Source organism: Pelodiscus sinensis, chromosome 6, assembly GCF_052426305.1.
Source record: "Pelodiscus sinensis isolate ZL-2025 chromosome 6, ASM5242630v1, whole genome shotgun sequence".
NCBI classification, from domain to species: domain Eukaryota; kingdom Metazoa; phylum Chordata; order Testudines; family Trionychidae; genus Pelodiscus; species Pelodiscus sinensis.
The window spans coordinates 93,366,154-93,384,601 of record NC_143057.1 but is presented as its reverse complement, the minus strand read 5'-3'; the positions used below and the strand labels follow the sequence as shown (position 1 = coordinate 93,384,601).

The 18,448-nt window shown below is 43.9% G+C and overlaps 1 protein-coding gene across 3 annotated transcripts in view; it reads left to right on the top strand.

Annotated features, from left to right (window-relative positions):
- IPO11 (importin 11) overlaps positions 1–18,448 on the top strand; it is a 241,267-nt gene that overhangs the window by 67,918 nt on the left and 154,901 nt on the right. For all 3 annotated transcript variants that reach the window (XM_006134432.5, XM_006134434.5, XM_006134433.5), the window contains exons 13-16: positions 1,561–1,651; positions 7,602–7,649; positions 8,161–8,266; positions 15,199–15,325. In XM_006134432.5, coding sequence (XP_006134494.3) covers positions 1,561–1,651; positions 7,602–7,649; positions 8,161–8,266; positions 15,199–15,325 — 372 coding nt within the window. The remainder of the gene's footprint in view (positions 1–1,560; positions 1,652–7,601; positions 7,650–8,160; positions 8,267–15,198; positions 15,326–18,448) is intronic.

The window sequence follows — 18,448 nt, the reverse complement described above, 5'->3', positions numbered from 1 at the left end:
CTTGAATTGTGCACTGTACACAATGCTTGCAGGCATTTCCTGCTTTCTGTTGCCAACAAGCATGTCCGTGTCCTCACAGACAACATTGCCTGTCTCTTCTATATGAACAGACAGGGAGAATCCAGATCTTCTTACCTTTGCACTGAAGCCATATCATTGTGGAACTTCTGTATCAGACACAATATCCACCTCTCCGCAATCCACATACCAGGCGTCTCCAACATGACAGACGATGCTCTCATCAGGCATTTTCCCCAATATCACGAATGGCTACTCAACTGTTTGATAGCACTCTCCCTTTTTCACAGGTGGGGGTGACCATTGATAGCTCTGTTTGCAACGTCGCACAACACCAAATGCATGCAATTCTGCTCGAGAGGGGACATTGGGACAGGATTGTTGAGGGATGCTGTTCTTATCCAATGGGATCAGGATCTTGTTTATGCTTTCCCCCCATACCACTTCTGGCCATGGTTGTTCAGAAGATCAGGACGGATGGTTCCACAGTCATCCTGATAGCCTCCGCCTGGCCCAGACAATCGTAGTATCTGTTTCTGCTCAAGATGTCGATTTACACCCATTAAACTCCCTCTCCAACACAATCTGATCACTCTGGGACAGACAGGACAAACCTACCCAGATTTACACAAGCTACATGTGACATTATGGCGCCACCAAGGGGCGAAACTGCTTGTTAATCACCAAGCGTGGAGCATCCATGGGGACCTCTCAAAGAAGAAACAAAAGTTAATCACCTTGTGCAGTAACTGGAGTTCTTTGAGATGGTGTCCCCGTGGAGACTCCACAACCCTCCCTTCTCCCTTCTGCTTTGGACCTGAGGCCTCCAGAGTGGCGAAGGAGCTGGAGGGTGTGGGTCGCGCATACACGTTGTCAACTAGTTTGGCATGTGCCGGTTTGTGCTGCGCATGTGCGGCCCGTCAGGGACTCCTGCAAAATCTCCAATCCAGGTGCTGGGACGGCACCAAGACCAAGTGTGGCGCATCCACGGAGACACCATCTCAAAAAACTCCAGTTACTGCACAAGATGAGTAACTTTCATATCACGAGTGCGATAGGAGTAAAAATTGACTAATTGTATTTCTCTCTTTTTTTTTTTTTATTTATTTAGTAACTGATCAGCAAACTTACAGTGAAACCTTACATTGTAAATGTGTTAAAATGCATGCAATTAAGTTACTGTGTAATCACTGAAAATGTCAGTGGTTACACATGGGGCAGCAGTTGGCTTCCCAGGAGGTGGTGCACACGGGAAGTCGGCTTTTAAGCTTGCTCCTCGCATGTACCGACTCCCCGTGCTGCTTCCTCTGATACAGAAGCAGGACTGCGAGGTCACTGTGTACATGGTGACACTTTCACATCCGTAGCTCTAATTGATAAAGCCATATTGTAACAAAATTACTCTCAGTAAACTGTATTTTTTGGAGTGTTTTCCTGATGAAGTATTTAGTATTTTAAATATAAATAAATGAATTGTAAATTCAGTAAGACAAGTTTAGCCTAATTTTAGGTTTGATAACAGATTTTTTTTAACTTTTTCAGCCATGCACTGAAGTTCTTTTCATTGATATTTTCCATGAATATAATCAGACCCTTACTCCTGTGCTTTTAGAAATGGTTCACAATCTACAAGGTAAGATTTTTAAAATGTTTTTAATATACTGGACTTTTTATACTGAGTGGTATGTTTAATAGCTATGTATACAGCATAGGATTTGAGAACTGAATAGGAGGTTATTCATTGTTCATGGTTAGATATATTTAGCTGGGGTAAAATTTGCAGTAAGATCTGTACTTTGGTGAATATGTAGAACTCACAGGATTTTCTACAAGCTATTGACTACCTTCATAAGTCCCGCAATTAATTTTACAAGGGGCTTACTATAAAATCCTTGATTTGTTTTAAGTACTCTAAAAGGTTATATGGTGTATATGACATCACTGCAAAAGCCACAGAATATATTTTTAGGAGATGATGCTAGACCTTTTCAGTCATTCCAGATGTTTTAGGTGAGGTGCAGAATCTTCCATTAGAAAAGGTCAATCCATTTTAGTCCAAAGTCCTCTTGGCCAAGTTGAAAATAACTAGGACTTCATTTCAGATTCTGAGTTTCACAATTGACCTACTAGTGTTAGCAGGCCTCCCCATACTCTTCATGATGGTAACCTTTGTACTCTGTTTCCCCCCATCATGTGCATAAGTGTATTGAAAAATTCTCTCTGTTCTTGTTTGCAGTAATATCATAGAATCCAGTCTAGTGCTCTGCCCTCACAGCAGTACCACACAATGTTTATCATCCCTGATAGATGTCTCTCCAATGTGCTCTTAGATATCTCAAGTGATGGAGATTCCACAGCCTCCCTAGGCAATTTATTCCAGTCTTTAACCACCCTGACAGGAAGTTTTTCCTAACATCCAACGTAAAGTTCCCTTGCTGTAATTTAAGCCAATTGCTTCTTGTCCTAATATCAGAGGCCAAGGAGAACAATTTTTCTCCCTCCTCCTTTTAACACCCTTTTAGATACTTGAAAACCACTATCATGTCCCCTTTCAGTTTTCTCTTTTTTAAACTAAACAAGCCCAATTCTTTCAGTCTTCCCTCATGTTTTCTAGACTTGAATCATTTTTGTTGCTCTTCTCTGGACCTTCTCCAATTTTTCCACATCTTTCTTGAAATGTGATGCCCAGAGCTGTACACAATTGAGGCCTAATCAACGCAGAGTAGAGCAGAAGAATGACTTCTTGTGTCTTGCTCACAACACTCCTGTTAATGCATCCTAGAATCATGTTTTCTTTTTTTGCAACATCATCGCACTGTTGACTCATATTTAGCTTGTGGTCCACTATGACCCCTAAATCCCTTTCTGCAGCATTTCCCATTCTATATGTGTGAAACTGATTGTTCCATCTAAGTGGAGTACTTTGTATTTGTACTTTGCAATATAATATTTATATGATATTTATAACCGTTCCTTATGACAAATGGAAAATGTTTGTATATGGTTAGCTGTAGTTCATTGTCATTTAACAGTTGGAAAGGAGGAACAGGAAGTCTTTGTCGTCAGCCAGCTCTCCCCATAGACTAGCAGTGTTCCATAGACTGCAGTTGAAGACAGAACCGGCCCAAGCTATGGGCTGACTGGGCTACCGCCTGGGGTGCCACGCGGGACTGCTGGGCCGGGAAAGACGGCACTGTGCATGCTCCGCGTGCCTGGGATGGTGTCACAAATGTGCCGGGCACCCGGGGGTGGGGCCACACATGTGCTGCGCACCCAGGGTGGGGCCGCGCTGGGTGGCGGGGGGCTCGGGTAGGCCCTGGTTGAAGAATCTGTAGACCCATACTAACAGTTGACAGTATGATCGGGAATGAAGACATTTTAATGTAGGATGGGCAATAAAATGGCGCAGGTCACTAGAGTTAGCCCTTAGTGGGCTGCTATATTTGCCTGCACCTCCATTGGTGTGGGCGATGACACTTCTCATTGTCCTGGAATATTAATCTGGGGCCAACGGGAGCTGTGATCCCTCATACTTGCAAAGGCACAAGTAAATATGGCAATGTGGGTGTCTGCCAAGGGCTACCCCTGTTGGACTGGATCCAGCCTAGGAGGCTGGTATTTGTTCACCCCTATTTTAATGGGTGATTGCAGAAGTTGAGCCCTATTGCTGTTGTTTGCTAGCTCTATCTGCTTCATTTTCAGCTAAGCACAAATTTTGAGAGAGGTACTGTAAAACCCTGTATCAGTTTTCACAACCCAGTTAGGGAATTAACACATCTATCTTTCCCCTTGTCTTTGTATTTCATTATGTTGGAGAGAGATTTTGAAGATTGTAAAAATGCTGCACTCTTTACTATGAAAGGGTTAATTCAGATTTTCTTCTTATAGTATTGTCCATAGACTTAGCTACAGTGTCTGTTGTGAGATTTCCTGCAGACTGAACTTTTTTTATGCCATAGATGATAACAATATACGCCGCGCTTCTGAGCGGGAAGTCATCAAAAAGTCAGTGGACTCTTTCCTGAAATAAGAGCGTTAGTAGTGAGGGGAGGTTATTCAGCATTTTCCCTGTATTTTTGGATCACCGACATTTTTCACAAAGGAGTGCCAATGTATACCATATGATTTGATGGCTCTGATGTCCGCTTTCTAAGGTATTAGAGGGAGCTGCCTCCATTTCTTCACCATCAGACTCAACTTGCAACCTGGACCAATGTCCAAAACTAAGTTACAGATATTTTGAATGTGCACCTAGACTATGGGTGAGCAGTAATTTTTGCAGGGGGGCCACTTCACAAATTTTGGCACATGGTCGTGGGCCAGCTTTGGACTACTGGGAAGGAGGGAGCCTCACAAAGAAGGGGTGGGACTGGAGCTACAGAGAGAAAGTGTTTGTGTAAGAGAGAGACTGTGAGTGAGACTGACTTTCTGACACAGACTGAGTGTGTATGTCAGTGATTGTGTGTGTGTGAGACACAGACTGGGGATGTGTATGTGCTGGCTAAGTTCGGAGGGAAGCCATTCTCTGTCCCTTTAAGGGAAATCTGTGCTGCTCTGTTGTCACCCACTACCCCTGTTCTGCACTCCTGTGAGTCACATGTTTCAGATTGGAGCAGTTCTACTGTGTGTTTACATCTATGACCCCTGCTCTGCAGAGATGGGTTAAAGGGATAGGGGAAGCCCCTGACTTTCAGTTATTCCCTCTCCTCTCTACCCTCCTACACAGCTTGCAGAATACTGGAAGCAGCTGCAGGACAGAGCAAGTTTGAGGGAGGGGTAGCTGAACACAAGCTGCTAGTTGCCAACTGTAAGCAATGCACCTCTGCTAATCAGCTGGGCAGGCCATAGAAAAATGCTTGGCAGTCCAGATCAGGCCTCGGGTCTGAGTTTGTCCACCCCTGACCAATGTATAAGTGAATTCTAAACAAACAGAAATAAAGGATTTTTTACCCCAGGGCTACGTCTAGACTACATCCCTTTTTCGTAAAAGGGATGTAAATTAGACGTATCACAATTGCTAATGAAGCAGGGATTTAAATCTCCCCCGCTTCATTAGCATAAAAATGGCTTCCGCTATTTTTCCGCATGGAGCTTTGTCGGAAAAAAGCACTAGTCTAGACGCTGATCTTGCGGAAAATAAAGCCTTTTCCGTAAGATCCCTTATCCGAAAGGGATAGCAATTGCGATACGTCTAATTTACATCCCTCTTACGAAAAAGGGATGTAGTCTAGACATAGCCAAAATGTTTAAAATGTGTTTATATTGATAAATGTATACCCGCTGAAATTTTCGGTGGGTACATGTTTACATTGGAGAGAGGGGGGAAGGAGAGGGTCAGCTCCACAGGAGCCAGTGTACGTGGCGAGTCAGCTTTTAAGCCAGCTCCCCACACATATCGGCTCTAAGGGAGCTGCCTGCCCTTCCTGACTGCTACCTCTGATATAGAGGAAGCAGGGCAGGTGTGGAGCATGCAGGAGGCAGAGGCAGCAGCATGGGGGGACAGGTGGCTTCGCCAGCTCCCTATTTATACTGGGTCCCACCTGCTTCCCTGCCCTGCTGCCTCTATCAGCCAATGCTCTCAGGGAGCCTGCTTAAAAGCCGGAGAGGGGGGCAGCATGTAACCTTGAAGATTCATTGGTTAACTACACATTTGCACTATCACATCCCTACCTGAGGATTAGATTTTACTTCCAGACAGGAATTCTATGCTTCTGCCTTAGATATTTAAGATTTTAGGTTGTTTGGATGTTTTGGTATTCTAGGAATTGCACGTTTCTAGCATGGAGTTTGCAGAATTAGATTACTATTAGTGATATAAACTGTACTGATATGCTTGCTGGTATACTGGCCCTTGCTGGTGAACTCCAATAGAGGCCGGCTATGTCAGACCAGAGCAGCCCGAGCAGTGGTGGAGCTAGTGGGTCAGGGAGCAGAACAATCACAACCTCTGCAGGACCCCATGGCTTTGATGGGATTGGATGGCAGGCCGGGTGGCAGGCCTAGAGTTAAAATGGTTAATCAGTTCAACATCCCTAGCTCCCTTAAAGCAAGAAATTCGGAAGTATTCATCACTTCTCTACAAAAAACCTTTTTTGGGTTCCCAATGTAGGGCTTCCACGTAAAGTGTGATTACAATGAATGAAGTTATGAGGCCTGAAGTCTTGTCAGCATAAGAATTTCCATTGCTAAAGTTGTGTTTAGGGCATAAAAAAGTCAAAATTAAATATATCAATTTTTAGAACTTTTTATTACATTTAATTATATAACAAACTGTTTTACTGTAATGTAGATAGTAGCCAAGTAATCACTTTTTCTGCAAATAGTCATAACTTGATATTCTTTACCAATGCCTATTTTTTCCAGAGGTTTTTTTATTTTGAATAAAAAGGTGACACAATATGGTACAATCAGGTTTTGTGTACCCTTTGCTTTCTTTAGTGAACATACTGTAGATATTTTCCAGTCACAAATTCAGTATTTCAGTAATACACAGAAATATTTTTGATAAGCAATATATATATTCTTAACCAGAATGGCTCCTCTTAGAGATTCGAAAAAAACCAAAAGTATGAGTTTAACAGTACAGTACCCTTTTAAATACAGGCAGTCCCCGGGTTACGCGGATCCGACTTATGTCGGATCCGTACTTACGAACGGGGCTTTTCTCGCCCCGGAAGATGCAAGCGGTGGGACTGCCCAGACGCGCCGCAGTCCTGCCGCCCGCGTCCTCCGGGGCGAGAAATGCTGCTCCGCGTCTCCCTGGTCTGCTGGGGGGGGACCCCCCCAGCAGACCAGGGAGACGCGGAGCAAAACCGTGGAGGACCCGGGCAGCAGGACCGCCCAGATGCGCCGCAGTCCCGCCGCCTGGGTCCTCCGCGGCTTTGCTGGGGGGGCAGACCAGGGAGACGCGGAGCAAAGCTGCGGAGGTCCCGGGCGGCAGGACCGCCCAGACTCACCGGGGTCCTGCCGCCCGGGTCCTCCGCGGCTTTGCTGGGGGGGCAGACCAGGGAGACGCGGAGCAAAGCAGCGGAGGACCCGGGTGGCGGGACCGCGGCGCGTCTCGATCCCGCTGCCCGCGTTTCCCTGGTCTGCTGGGGGGGGGAGGGCGCAGCTAGTGTGACCCCCTCCCCCAGCAGACCAGGCTTTTCTCGGGACGCCTGTGGTAGAGCAGCTGGGGTGCTGCCGGTTGGTCCCGCAGCGCCACTCCTCAGCGCTACTGGAGCAACCCAGCAGCGCCCCAGCTGCTCTGCCCCAGGCTTCCCCAAGTCAGCCGCTGCTGAAACTGATCAGCGGCTGATTCCAGGAAGCCCGGGGCAGAGAAACTCTGCCTCGGGCTTCCTGTAGTCAGCCGCTGGTCAGTTTCAGCAGCGGCTGAATCTGGACGCCAGTTCCGACTTACGTACAAATTCAACTTAAGAACAAACCTACAGTCCCTATCTTGTACGTAACCCGGGGGCTGCCTGTATAGGTGGTATTACTTCTAGGTTTGTATGTTTTGCTTCTTTGCTGTCGATTATGGGTCTTATATTCTTTTTTGTTAATGTATTTTCTTCTATAATTGCTTTTATTTTAACTTGATGCAGGACCTACAAATGTAGAAGATACTAATGCTCTACTGATTAAAGATGCTGGTAAGTTAAATTTCACTTTGCCTTTTAAAGAACAAAACTGATGGTTATTGTGTGTGCCTGACTTCTATAAAGTGTTTGGGAAGAGTCTGTGATACGTAACTTTGACATTTTGAAAAATAGTATCAAAATTATTTTCTCATAGCACTATGTTTGGGCAGTTCAAACAGCAGAATATGTAGGCAATAATTTTAGAAATAGGATATGTAATTACATAGAACTTTTTAATACTTTTGAAAGTGAATTATTCTTTCCATTTTGCAAACAAAATTGAGGGTAGGACAGATGGCTTGTCTAAGACATCTGATGGAATCATTGGTGGAGTTAGTTTTACAGCCATATAGCTCCTGACTCCTTTAACAGCTGTGAACACACTACATGACACAGCTTCTCCTGAGAACTGAATTTATTGCAATTAAAAAGAACTCTGAGGAAATTTGTAAGATTTTGTCATTTTAGAATTTTAGTCAAGTTTGAGTAGAAAAAAGCCTAACATCTCTGGGTATTTTTCTAGTCTATAATGCAGTTGGGCTGGCAGCTTATGAGCTATTTGACAGTGTGGATTTTGATCTGTGGTTTAAAAACCAGCTACTAGCAGAGCTGCAAGTCTCTCATAATAGGTACGTATCTTAATCTTTCTTTGTATTTTGGTTGTTTAAGTAATGTGTTGATTCAAGTCTCTTAAAATATGGTATGAAACAAGTGCAGCTCCGGTGAATATTGTTTAATAGTAAATGCTAAATAAGCAGGGATATATAAAATGTTTACTGATGACTGATGTGTACATGAAAGGATGAACTTCCTGAAGACCTTCACCTTTGATCTTCTGTTTTTGAATGTGATAATTACTTTTGAGTTTTGTTGTAAAATATCAACGTACACATTTATTCTTTTATACAGGTGAGTTTTATTAAATTTTTCTCAGCAGAGTAAATAATATCTTTAATAATTCAGCTCACTTTGAGACAGGCATTAAGCCAAAATATCAGTGTACTCTTCTGTTTTAAATTTGATCTTAGTTTAGTTTAATTCACATACAAGTTCTTCATAGTAGTAGTAGCTAACCACAGCCGTTCTCCCACCCTGCCAGCCCATTTAAACTCACAGAAATATATTCAGTGAAAAGAAAAGGGAAAAAAAACCCCCACAGATGCAGAGATGGGAGTGTGACATCAGTGCTAATTAAATCAGAGTGGATGTGGCTCATGTCCAATAGGAATTACCTATTGGAGAGAGGCATTCCATGTTTCTATTTAAACCTCTTTTCTGACCATGTTAAATTTGCATTTAAATTCCAGCTCAGCAGTTTCTTATTGCAGTTTGTTTTTGAAGATTTTTTTACCTGAGAATGGCAACATGGTATTTGAGTGCATGGCTGTAGATAACATATTTCTTGATGTTTTGGGGTGGTTACAGGATCTGAGAAGGGAAGCGTGATAATCTGAGGGTTTCTGATACGTAGTTAGTTATCTGTAGGATTCCATTGTTGAAACTGACTATGGTGTCTTGGAAGTTGATGTAGATGTGGGAATACTCTAAAGCATTCCTCAAAAACTTTGGGAAAGCCGCTAGCTTCTTGTGGCTCCCCTTGGCTGGAAATGGCGAACTGGAGCCAATGGGAGCGATGAGGTTTCATGGATATGGACCCTTCAGGTAAACAAAGTGGTGTGGGCCTGTTGGCTATGGACCCATTAGGTAACGAAGTGATGTGGGCTCGTTAGTAGCTTTCCCCAGACAGGCCTGCGGCCCACTTTGAGAAACACTGTTCTAGAGAGAATTTGATGGATGGAGAGTGGAGACAGAAGTGGTGGAAATCTGAGAGGGAGTTTAGGTTATCTACTGAGAAATGAAAATAGCATAGTATGTCTGAGGTTTATCGCAGGTTTCATGGTGAATTTGTAGAACACATATGGTTCATACGATAGAACTAGTACAGGCAGTCCTCGGGTTACGTACAAGATAGGGACTGTAGGTTTGTTCTTAAGTTGAATCTGTATGTAAGTCGGAACTGGCGTCCAGATTCAGCCGCTGCTGAAACTGACCGCCAGTTCTGACTTACATACAGAATCAACTTAAGAACCCCAAGCGTCCCCAAGTCAGCTGCTGCTGAAACTGATCAGCAGCTGATTCCAGGAAGTCCAGGGCAGAGCAGGGACCAACCGGCAGCGCCCCAGCTGCTCTGCCACAGGCGTCCGGAGAAAAGCCTAGTCTGCTGGGGGGGCGTACTAGCACCGCCTGCAGTCACAGATGGAACGAGCCTTCTCTCCTCAGACAAATCTTCGGGTGCTTACTATTCCCATTTCTGCCTTCCTGTTTTTCCCTTTGATATGTCCATACCCTCTGCTCCTTGTTTCCTGCCCTCCCTCCTTTTCTTTTTCCCTTCCCCTCTCCCTTTTCCTCTATTTATTTTGGGTCTTCACATTCTAAACTCAAAACTCTAGTCATTTGAAGAAGTGGGCTGTGCCCACAAAAGCTCATGATACTATCTACATGTTTTGTTAGTTTATAAAGTGCTACCAGACCATTTGTTGTTTTTTAAGTTTATCCTGTAAAGACTAATTTGGCTACCCCCTGAAGCTTTCCTCAAACAAACTTAGCGAGGAATCAAAGTTTATTTTAATTCAGACCTATAGTTAGTTGTAGTTGTTACAGTTATAGATAGTTAGTTGTAGTTCATGTTCATAGTTTTTTTTAAAAAAGGAGGAGGTTATTTTTGTCTTGGTAGCTACTGTTAACCACTATGCCAGGCTCTCCCAGCTTTAAGAAGTATGTGTTATGCCGAGACACAATGCCAGCTTCAGATGGTCTTGCTGACTGCATTAAGTGCTTCAGCGAGGCACATGTGCCTCAGAAATGCATCCACTGTGCCAAACTGATTGTTAGGGCACTTAGGGATAGACAAATGGGGCTAAAAATGTTCCTTTTTGACAAGGCATTACAACCTGTGGTGCTAGCACAGCCCGTCTCTACTCCGCAATCACCCAGGGCTGAGAAAAGATAAGCAGTTTTTCCACAGCCAGCTCTGGCTCGAAAAATAGCCTCACCAACCTGTTCCCTACCACCAGCCCTCACGGCCCATGTAAGTGTGGGTGACGCACCTAGGATGTCATGTACTGACATCCAGGCCTAAATTGGACCCAGAGCCAAAATCCCAGCAAAACACTACATCGGTGCCGTCAATGGTTGCACCAGCCCACTGATCAGTACTGCCGGTGACGGCATCCACTACCACAGTACCAACAACCACGGCACTGTCCATCTTGGCACTGTTAACCCTGCTGCCTGTTACAATGGCACTGCCAACCTTGGCACCATCATCATTGGCTCAGATGTCCCCATGGCCAAAAGCACTTCATGAACCTATTTCGGCACCGTATGGGACGTCCAGGCCACCAGCACCGAAGAAAGCAGACAAAAAATCTGATTTGGGGAGACGGATAAGTCTGGAGCCCTTAACTTTCTCTCTGGCACTGTCCTCTACATTGTCTTCTCCACGTTCATGCCGCTTAAGAGGGAATGACAGGAGTCATATCCTACGGGACCAAACCAGGCACCATAAGTCCAGATACCATCCCCTGTAGAAGATATACCTTTCATTTGCCACCTCCTTCTTCAAGAGGCTTGCCAAATTCCCCATGTTCTCCACACGTCCCGGTGCATTATGACACTCATTACAGGAGTACACTGTCATCTAGATATGCTTCCCCCATGCGCTCAGACTACTGGCGGCACAGCCCAACATACTATTCTCATCATACCTCCACTCAGCATCACTATCAATACTCTGATTATGGTCATCCCTGTTGCCATGGCTACCCAGCTTCTCATGCTCCTACAGTTTCTCCTCAGTCGTCATATAGACAGCAGATAAATGAGTTGACAAGAAGTGCTTTGTTCCTCCCAGACCCCTGCTAGGTCTCAAAAGGAACCCCACTCCTTTCTGCCTGCAGTACCAGCTGGAGCTGGGACTTTCAGTGTCTTACAGCCCAGTTGGGGCTGAAACAGAGTTAGACTCTCCTCTGCTTTTCCCCTGTGCTGACGAACTTGAGACTTTCAATATCTCCCAGCCCCTACAGCCCAGCTGGGGCTGAAACAGAAGTGGACTCTCGTCTACGTAGCTGGAGGAATGGGGACTTTCAGTGTCTCCCAGCCCCTCAGACAACTTAGCTGGAGCTGAAATGGAGTTTGACGCTCCTCTGCCTGTTGGCTGGCTGTTGCAGGTAGCCCGGCTGGGAATGGGTTGCCCCAAACTTAGTCCCCAGTCTCATCTGACTCACTGACCCTCACCTACCCTTGTATTCCACCCTCCCCCACTCCAGCTCATTTTTCATGTCCGGGAGACATCCAGTTGGTGGAACCACAGCAATGCCTGTGTGGCAACACTAATTAGATGCACAATTTCTTCGTGCACGGGTACGCAAACATGCAGAGAACTATGCTGGCTAACCTTTAATTAAGCTTCTTTAGGTGAGACCTTTCAACTTTTAGGAATTGCATGCATTGACACAGGAGAAGCCAAAGTGTAGTATCATTTTTGTATGTTTCTGTGTCACTTGTTAGAAGATGAATTACAACATCAATTTAGATATTAAGTATGTTTTGAGACTTTTTTGGTGTATTGTTTCCTGGCCTACTAATGGCTAAGGTCAGAAAAAGGAAGAATTAAATGGGTCACTCTTTTAGTGTCTAGATTGTGTGGGAACGTTAAGAGACAGAAGTTTCTTCCCTTATTACTGTACATTTTCACTTGAAGAGAACAAGTTAAAATGTATGTATTTCATAGAATCATAGAACCATAAGAGACCTCGAGAGGTCATCGAGTCCAGTCCCCTGCCCTCACAGCAGGACCAAGCACGGTCTAGATCATGCCTGACAGGTATCTGCCTAACATGCTCTTAAATAGCTCCAGTGATGGGGATTCCACAAACCCTCTAGGCAATTTATTCCAGTGCTTAACCACCCTGACAGTTAGGAAGCTTTTCTTAATGTCCAACGTAAACCTCGCTTGCTGTAATTTAAGCCCATTGCTTCTTTTCCTATTCTCAGAGGCCAAGGAGAACAATTTTTCTCCCTCCTGCTTGTGACACCCTTTTAGATACTTGAAAACCGGTATCATATCCCCTCTGTCTTCTCTTTTTTAAACTAAAAAAAGCCCAGTTCTTTCAGTCTTCCCTCAGGGCTCATGTTTTCTAGACCTTTAATCATTTTTGTTGCTCTTCTCTGGACCTTCTCCAATTTTTCCACATCGTTCTTGACATGTGGTGCCCAGAGCTGGACACAGTACTCCAATTGAGGCCTAATCAGTGTAGAGTAGAGCAGAAGAATGACTTGTGTCTTGCTCTCAACACTTCTGTTAATGCATTGCAGAATCATGTTTCCTTTTTTTGCAAGTGTCGTATTGTTGACTAGTGTTTATCTTGTGGTCCACTATGACCCCTAAATCCCTTTCAGCAGTACTCCTTCCTAGACAATCACTTCCTGTTCTGTATGTGTGAAACTGATTTTTCCTTCCTAAATAGAGTATTTTGCATTTGTCCCTATTAAACTTCATCCTGTTTACCTCAGATCATTTCTCTAGTTTGTGCAGATTTTTTTGAATTTTGACCGTATCCTCCAAATCATGTATAGCCCCTCCCAGCTTAGAATCATCTGCAGACTTACTAATCTTACTCTCTATGGCATCATCTGAATCCTTGATGAAGATATTGAACAGAATCAGTCCCAAAACAGACTCCTGCAGAACCCCACTTGTTATGCCCTTCCAGCATGATTGCAAACCGCTAATAACTACTCTTGGGGAATGGTTGTCCAGCTAGTTATGCACCCACCTTATAATAGTCCATCTAGGTTGCATTCCCCTAGTTTATTGATAAGAATGTCTGTTTCCTCATGATACAGGAAAAGGCTCATAAAACCATTTGAAAAGATTTATAAAACCCAACAATGGTCCTATAGCACCTTAGAAACTAACAAAAAATATATAAATAGTATCATGAGCTTTTATGGGCACAACCCATGTCTTCAGATGATAAATAAGAAGCAAGGAGCCCAGAGTTTGAAATATAAAGCAGAAAAAGAAGGGGGGGAAGGAAAAAAGGGGGGAAAATATGTCAATTACAGTAATAGAGAGATAGCCGTGTTAGTCTGGTCCTGCTGAAACAAAAGACAGGACTATGCAGCACTTTAAAGACTAACAAGATGGTTTATTAGGTGATGAGCGTTCGTGGGCCAGACCCACTTCCACAGATGAAATTGTGGAAGAAAATTGGCATGACCATATATACCAAAGGGGATACAATAAAAAAAATAGATAAAATTGACAAATCAGATTTTAGAACAGAGGGGGACATGGCACTACATTTAGCCATGCAAGCCACTACATTTAGCCGTTTGTAATGGAAATTCATCAACCATATGAAAAAACTTGCACAGATCCAGACAGGCATCATCGTTCTATCCAAGTGTAAAAAGATGGACATCGTACCCAAACACCCACCACCCCCGTTCTAAAATCTGATTTGTCAATTTTATATGTGTTCACTTTTTTTTTTATTGCATCCCTTTGGTATATATGGTCATGCCAATTTTCTTCCACAATTTCATCTGAGGAAGTGGATCTGGCTCACGAAAGCTCATCTTGTTAGTCTTTAAAGTGCTGCATAGTCCTGTCTTGTGTCAATTAAAGTGTCTTTGCTAAACGAGGTTAATAGAGTGGACTGTATTTGGGTGTTGAGTATAATGGCCCATCCAGTTCATGCCATGTGAAGAGAGTACCAAATTTGCATATGAAGGCTGGTTCCGCAGTTTCTCTCTTTAGTTGATTACTGAAATTGTTTTGTAAGAGAATAGCTACCTTTTAATCCATTAATGAGTGCCTGGACAAGTTAAAAACGTTCTTGAACATGCTTCTTTGTGTAACCATTTCAGATATCTGATTTGTATCCATTAATCCTTTGTCGTAGAAACAGTGGACACAAATTAGATATTCAAAATGGTAATACTTGTCCATACAATTTTTATCTCCGTTAACTGGGACTCCCTGGTCTGGCAACATCCGTGCCCACTGTGGTCTGGTGAGGTAGGAGCACCATAAGGGGCACCAGCAACTTAGTCTGAAGGCCAGAGTGTGTGTTGTGCTGGTGCTAGGGGAGGACAGCATGGCGGGGAGTTCTAGCCCCAGTGTAGCTCCCTGGCCCTAGTGGACCTCTGGCTCCGGCCAGGGAGCACCAACCTGAGTGACATCCAGGGAGCTTCAGCCCTGTTCCCAGCTGCAGAGCTCCAGCCAAGTTCTGGCACTAGCAGCTGGGAAACTCTGGGCCAGGCTGTGGAGTTGGACAGCTATAGAGCTCTTCCCCGGCAGTGGAGCTCTGGCCGTGGTGCTGTGGCCCTGGCATTAGCAGGGCCGGTGATACCCCCGCGGTAGCTGAGGCAGCACCTGGGGAAGGCTGGAGCCCTAGCCTGGTGGCAGCACAGCCACAAGGGGACTGATATTCCCTGTTCCGACAAAACTAGGATAGTAAAATACTATCATAATAATTTTTTTTTTTTTAAGGTATAAGCCAATACGCCGGCGAGTAATTTGGCTGATTGGACAGTGGATTTCTGTAAAATTCAAATCCGACTTAAGACCAATGTTATATGAGGCAATTCGTAACTTACTTCAAGACCAAGACTTAGTGGTATGTATACATAAATGTAATTATATTAAATATTTTGGATTATGTTTTCATTTGTTACCTACATTTAGATGAAAATTTTTAATTCCCAACTCTTTAGAAATGAACAGTGTATACTTCAGGAGCAAAATTATCTCACCAGGAATATCTCTGGTCTTACTGATGAGATAATTTTGCTCAGACCATCTGAGATCTGATTTGAAAGAGTGAAAACAGTCATTCCTAATGCTCTAAAGGATGTAAAATCCCATTTAATTAGTTAACCGGTTAACTTGTTAAAAGGGAGAAGGCGAGAGGCCCACTCCTTTCTGGCTGCTTCCCGCCCATTTACCCATTAACATCCCTACTCTGAGCTAAGGATGTTAAGTAACGGTTCATTTACTAGTTGAGTAGTCAATGGAATTTCCATCGACTTGTCGATAGGCACTTCCGCATTCCTCCTCTGAAATGTATAAGAACCCACATTGTACATTTCAAAGGAGGAATGCCTAGCTGTTGTACATTTCAGAGGAGGAATGCCTAGCTCCATGTGTAACTCAGGACCAGAGGGAAGTTCTGCTGATTCCAGGCTGCACCCGGCATGCCAGCTTTGAAGAGTCCCCATTTGCTTATTGGATAGTTGACTAGTCCTTAACATCCCTATTCTGAGCTGTTGTTCATAGCTGGTGATGCTCATTGTGGCATGCCTGCTATCCTTGTTTACTTAAAACACCTTCCCTCACATTATTGGTCATTATGGTGCTTGCTAACCTTCCAGGATAGTGAGCTGCATAGCCTCATTATGTAGAGTCCACTTAAAGAAAAATAAGTTACGTAATACTAGCTTTTATTCTTTCAGAGTATTGAATTAACATACTCACACACTTTGCTCAAGTTCCCCACTTCTCCAGAGCCTCAGGTTAAGAATCACTAACTTAGTGGAAGGAATTTAAGGGTATTTGGGGCTACTTGCTTTTACCCTCAGAGCCTTCAATGAGCGGAAGCCGATTGAAAGGGAAATGTTCCTGCTAATCTTTTCTCTCCATTTGTGGATTTTTTCAATCTATGTGCAGAATATATTTTTATGTGCAAATGTGCACCTCCAATAGAAATGCAAGACCAAGCTATGTGCACTCTGCTATTCAACTGGGTGGCATTTAAATTTCTCCTGAGAGGCTGCACAAGTGTACAGCTTTCAGGGAACACTGGCCTAAACATAATCTGCTCATTGAAAGATTCCAGTGGCTTACAATATAGATACCGTAACCTCAGAAGTATGGCTATATAGAAGCAACATTCTTGTAGAACAAATTACTGCAAATAATGTTCTTTTTAATCATTACATCTAGCTACTAAGAATAAACTACTAAAATATTTAAAGTATCTTAAATATAATAAAGACCAATTAGCAGTTCAATAGGAAGCTCTTCTTATTGGCAGTCTGATGTGGACTGCACACAAAAAATTACACTCCTATTTGAATATGTAAGAAAGCTTTCGCTTTAACATTTGTAAGGTAAGATTTATTTTTATGGCCCCTTTGATTCACAATTGAACAACTTACAATTATTTATAAAATGATCTCCTCTTGCAACAGTTTTGGCAATGAGTTACAGTGAACAAACCCAAAAGTCATAATTGTGTGTAGAAATGTGACCAGATCTGTTTCCAATGGGATTAAGCTCAGTGTTGTGGCTGCTTGGAGATGGAAGTGAGTGTTTGCTTCGTTACTTTCCGAGGTTCTTTCAGCATTCATTAGCTCTGAGTCCCAGATGGCCCCAAGGCTTTTGGGTCTGACTTAAGTTTCTGAGAAATGGTACATGTTGGACTTCTCAAAACTGGGACTCCCTCATCCGGCAGCATCTGTGATACAGCAGGACCACAGGTGTTCCTGGACTAGGGAGTCCTGGCTGGGAGCCCCAGTGGCAAGAAGGCTGGTGGCTCAGAGCTCGGCAGGGCTGGGACAAGCACTGGAGCCCCGGTAGTGCAGCAGAGGCGTCGGCAACTCCAGTAGCAGGGCCAGGGACATGGAAGATGGGGAAGCCACGGTAGTGGGGTTGGGGCCAGCAATGTGGCAGTTGCAGCAGCCTCATAGCAGGACTGGGACCAGAGATGCAGCATCCCCAATAGCAGGACCAAGGCTGGAGATGCGGTAGCCCCAATGGTGGGGTGGGGGCAGTCTGGGCTGCCAGGGCCACAGCAGCTAGGGCCAGCAGCGGGGAGGGAAGGTGGTCTGGGGATGTCTGGGGACCACCTCCTGTCTGGCAAATTCTTTCATTCAGGACGGGTCAGGGCCCAAAGGTGCAATTGTACAGAGAGGTCCAATCTGTACAATTTATCTGATGTAAAAGATGTAGAATGACTTGTCATTTCAATGCAGGTACTTCAGTTTATATTGTCTTACCAGCTCTCCTAATGGCATCATATGGTTGAGTAATACTGGGAGAAGGAATAAACCATGGGTATTTTGAATTACTGATTTTGAAGTGGAAGAACAGATGTTAGTAATACCTATCTGGATTAGTTTAGTCTGAGTGGAAGTTCTTGAGCTACATCAGGGCATTTTTGTTCACCTCTGCAGCTTCCTTTGTCTGGTACAGGTTTGCTTGGTGGTCAGCAATACCATATACTGCAGTGAGATTCCCAGGAAATACATATGTATTTTCTTCCCTTGTTAAATGGTCAGGACCAAAGCAGGATATCAGCAGCTGACAACTAGCATTTGGGAAGCTAGCCAAAAAATAGTCTCCATTAGTTAGACTCTAGTTAGTAGGTTCAAGTCTGAGCACTGATTTTTTTTTTTGGTGCTTGATGACCAACAGCATAGTTTAAGGTAAGGAAATAGAATCCTTAAATTTTCACTATTTTTAGGGGTCCATTGTGTTCTCTCTTACCATCTAGATGGGGCAGGTTTGAATGTCTGTGGTTGAAGCTTTGACTGCAGTTAATATTTTCTTGACTGCTACTTCTTATAATTGTCTGAATTCTTGGAAGTAGGGCATTCATAGCCCTGTAAGGGGTTTGTGGTGGTAGCCCATGAGAACTATCTCAAACAGGTGATCTCCTCTGTCTGAAGAATTCACAGCACATCTACATGGCCTACTTCTGAAGTCTTTATTTGATTTAACTGAGTGTTTTGCCTGCGTA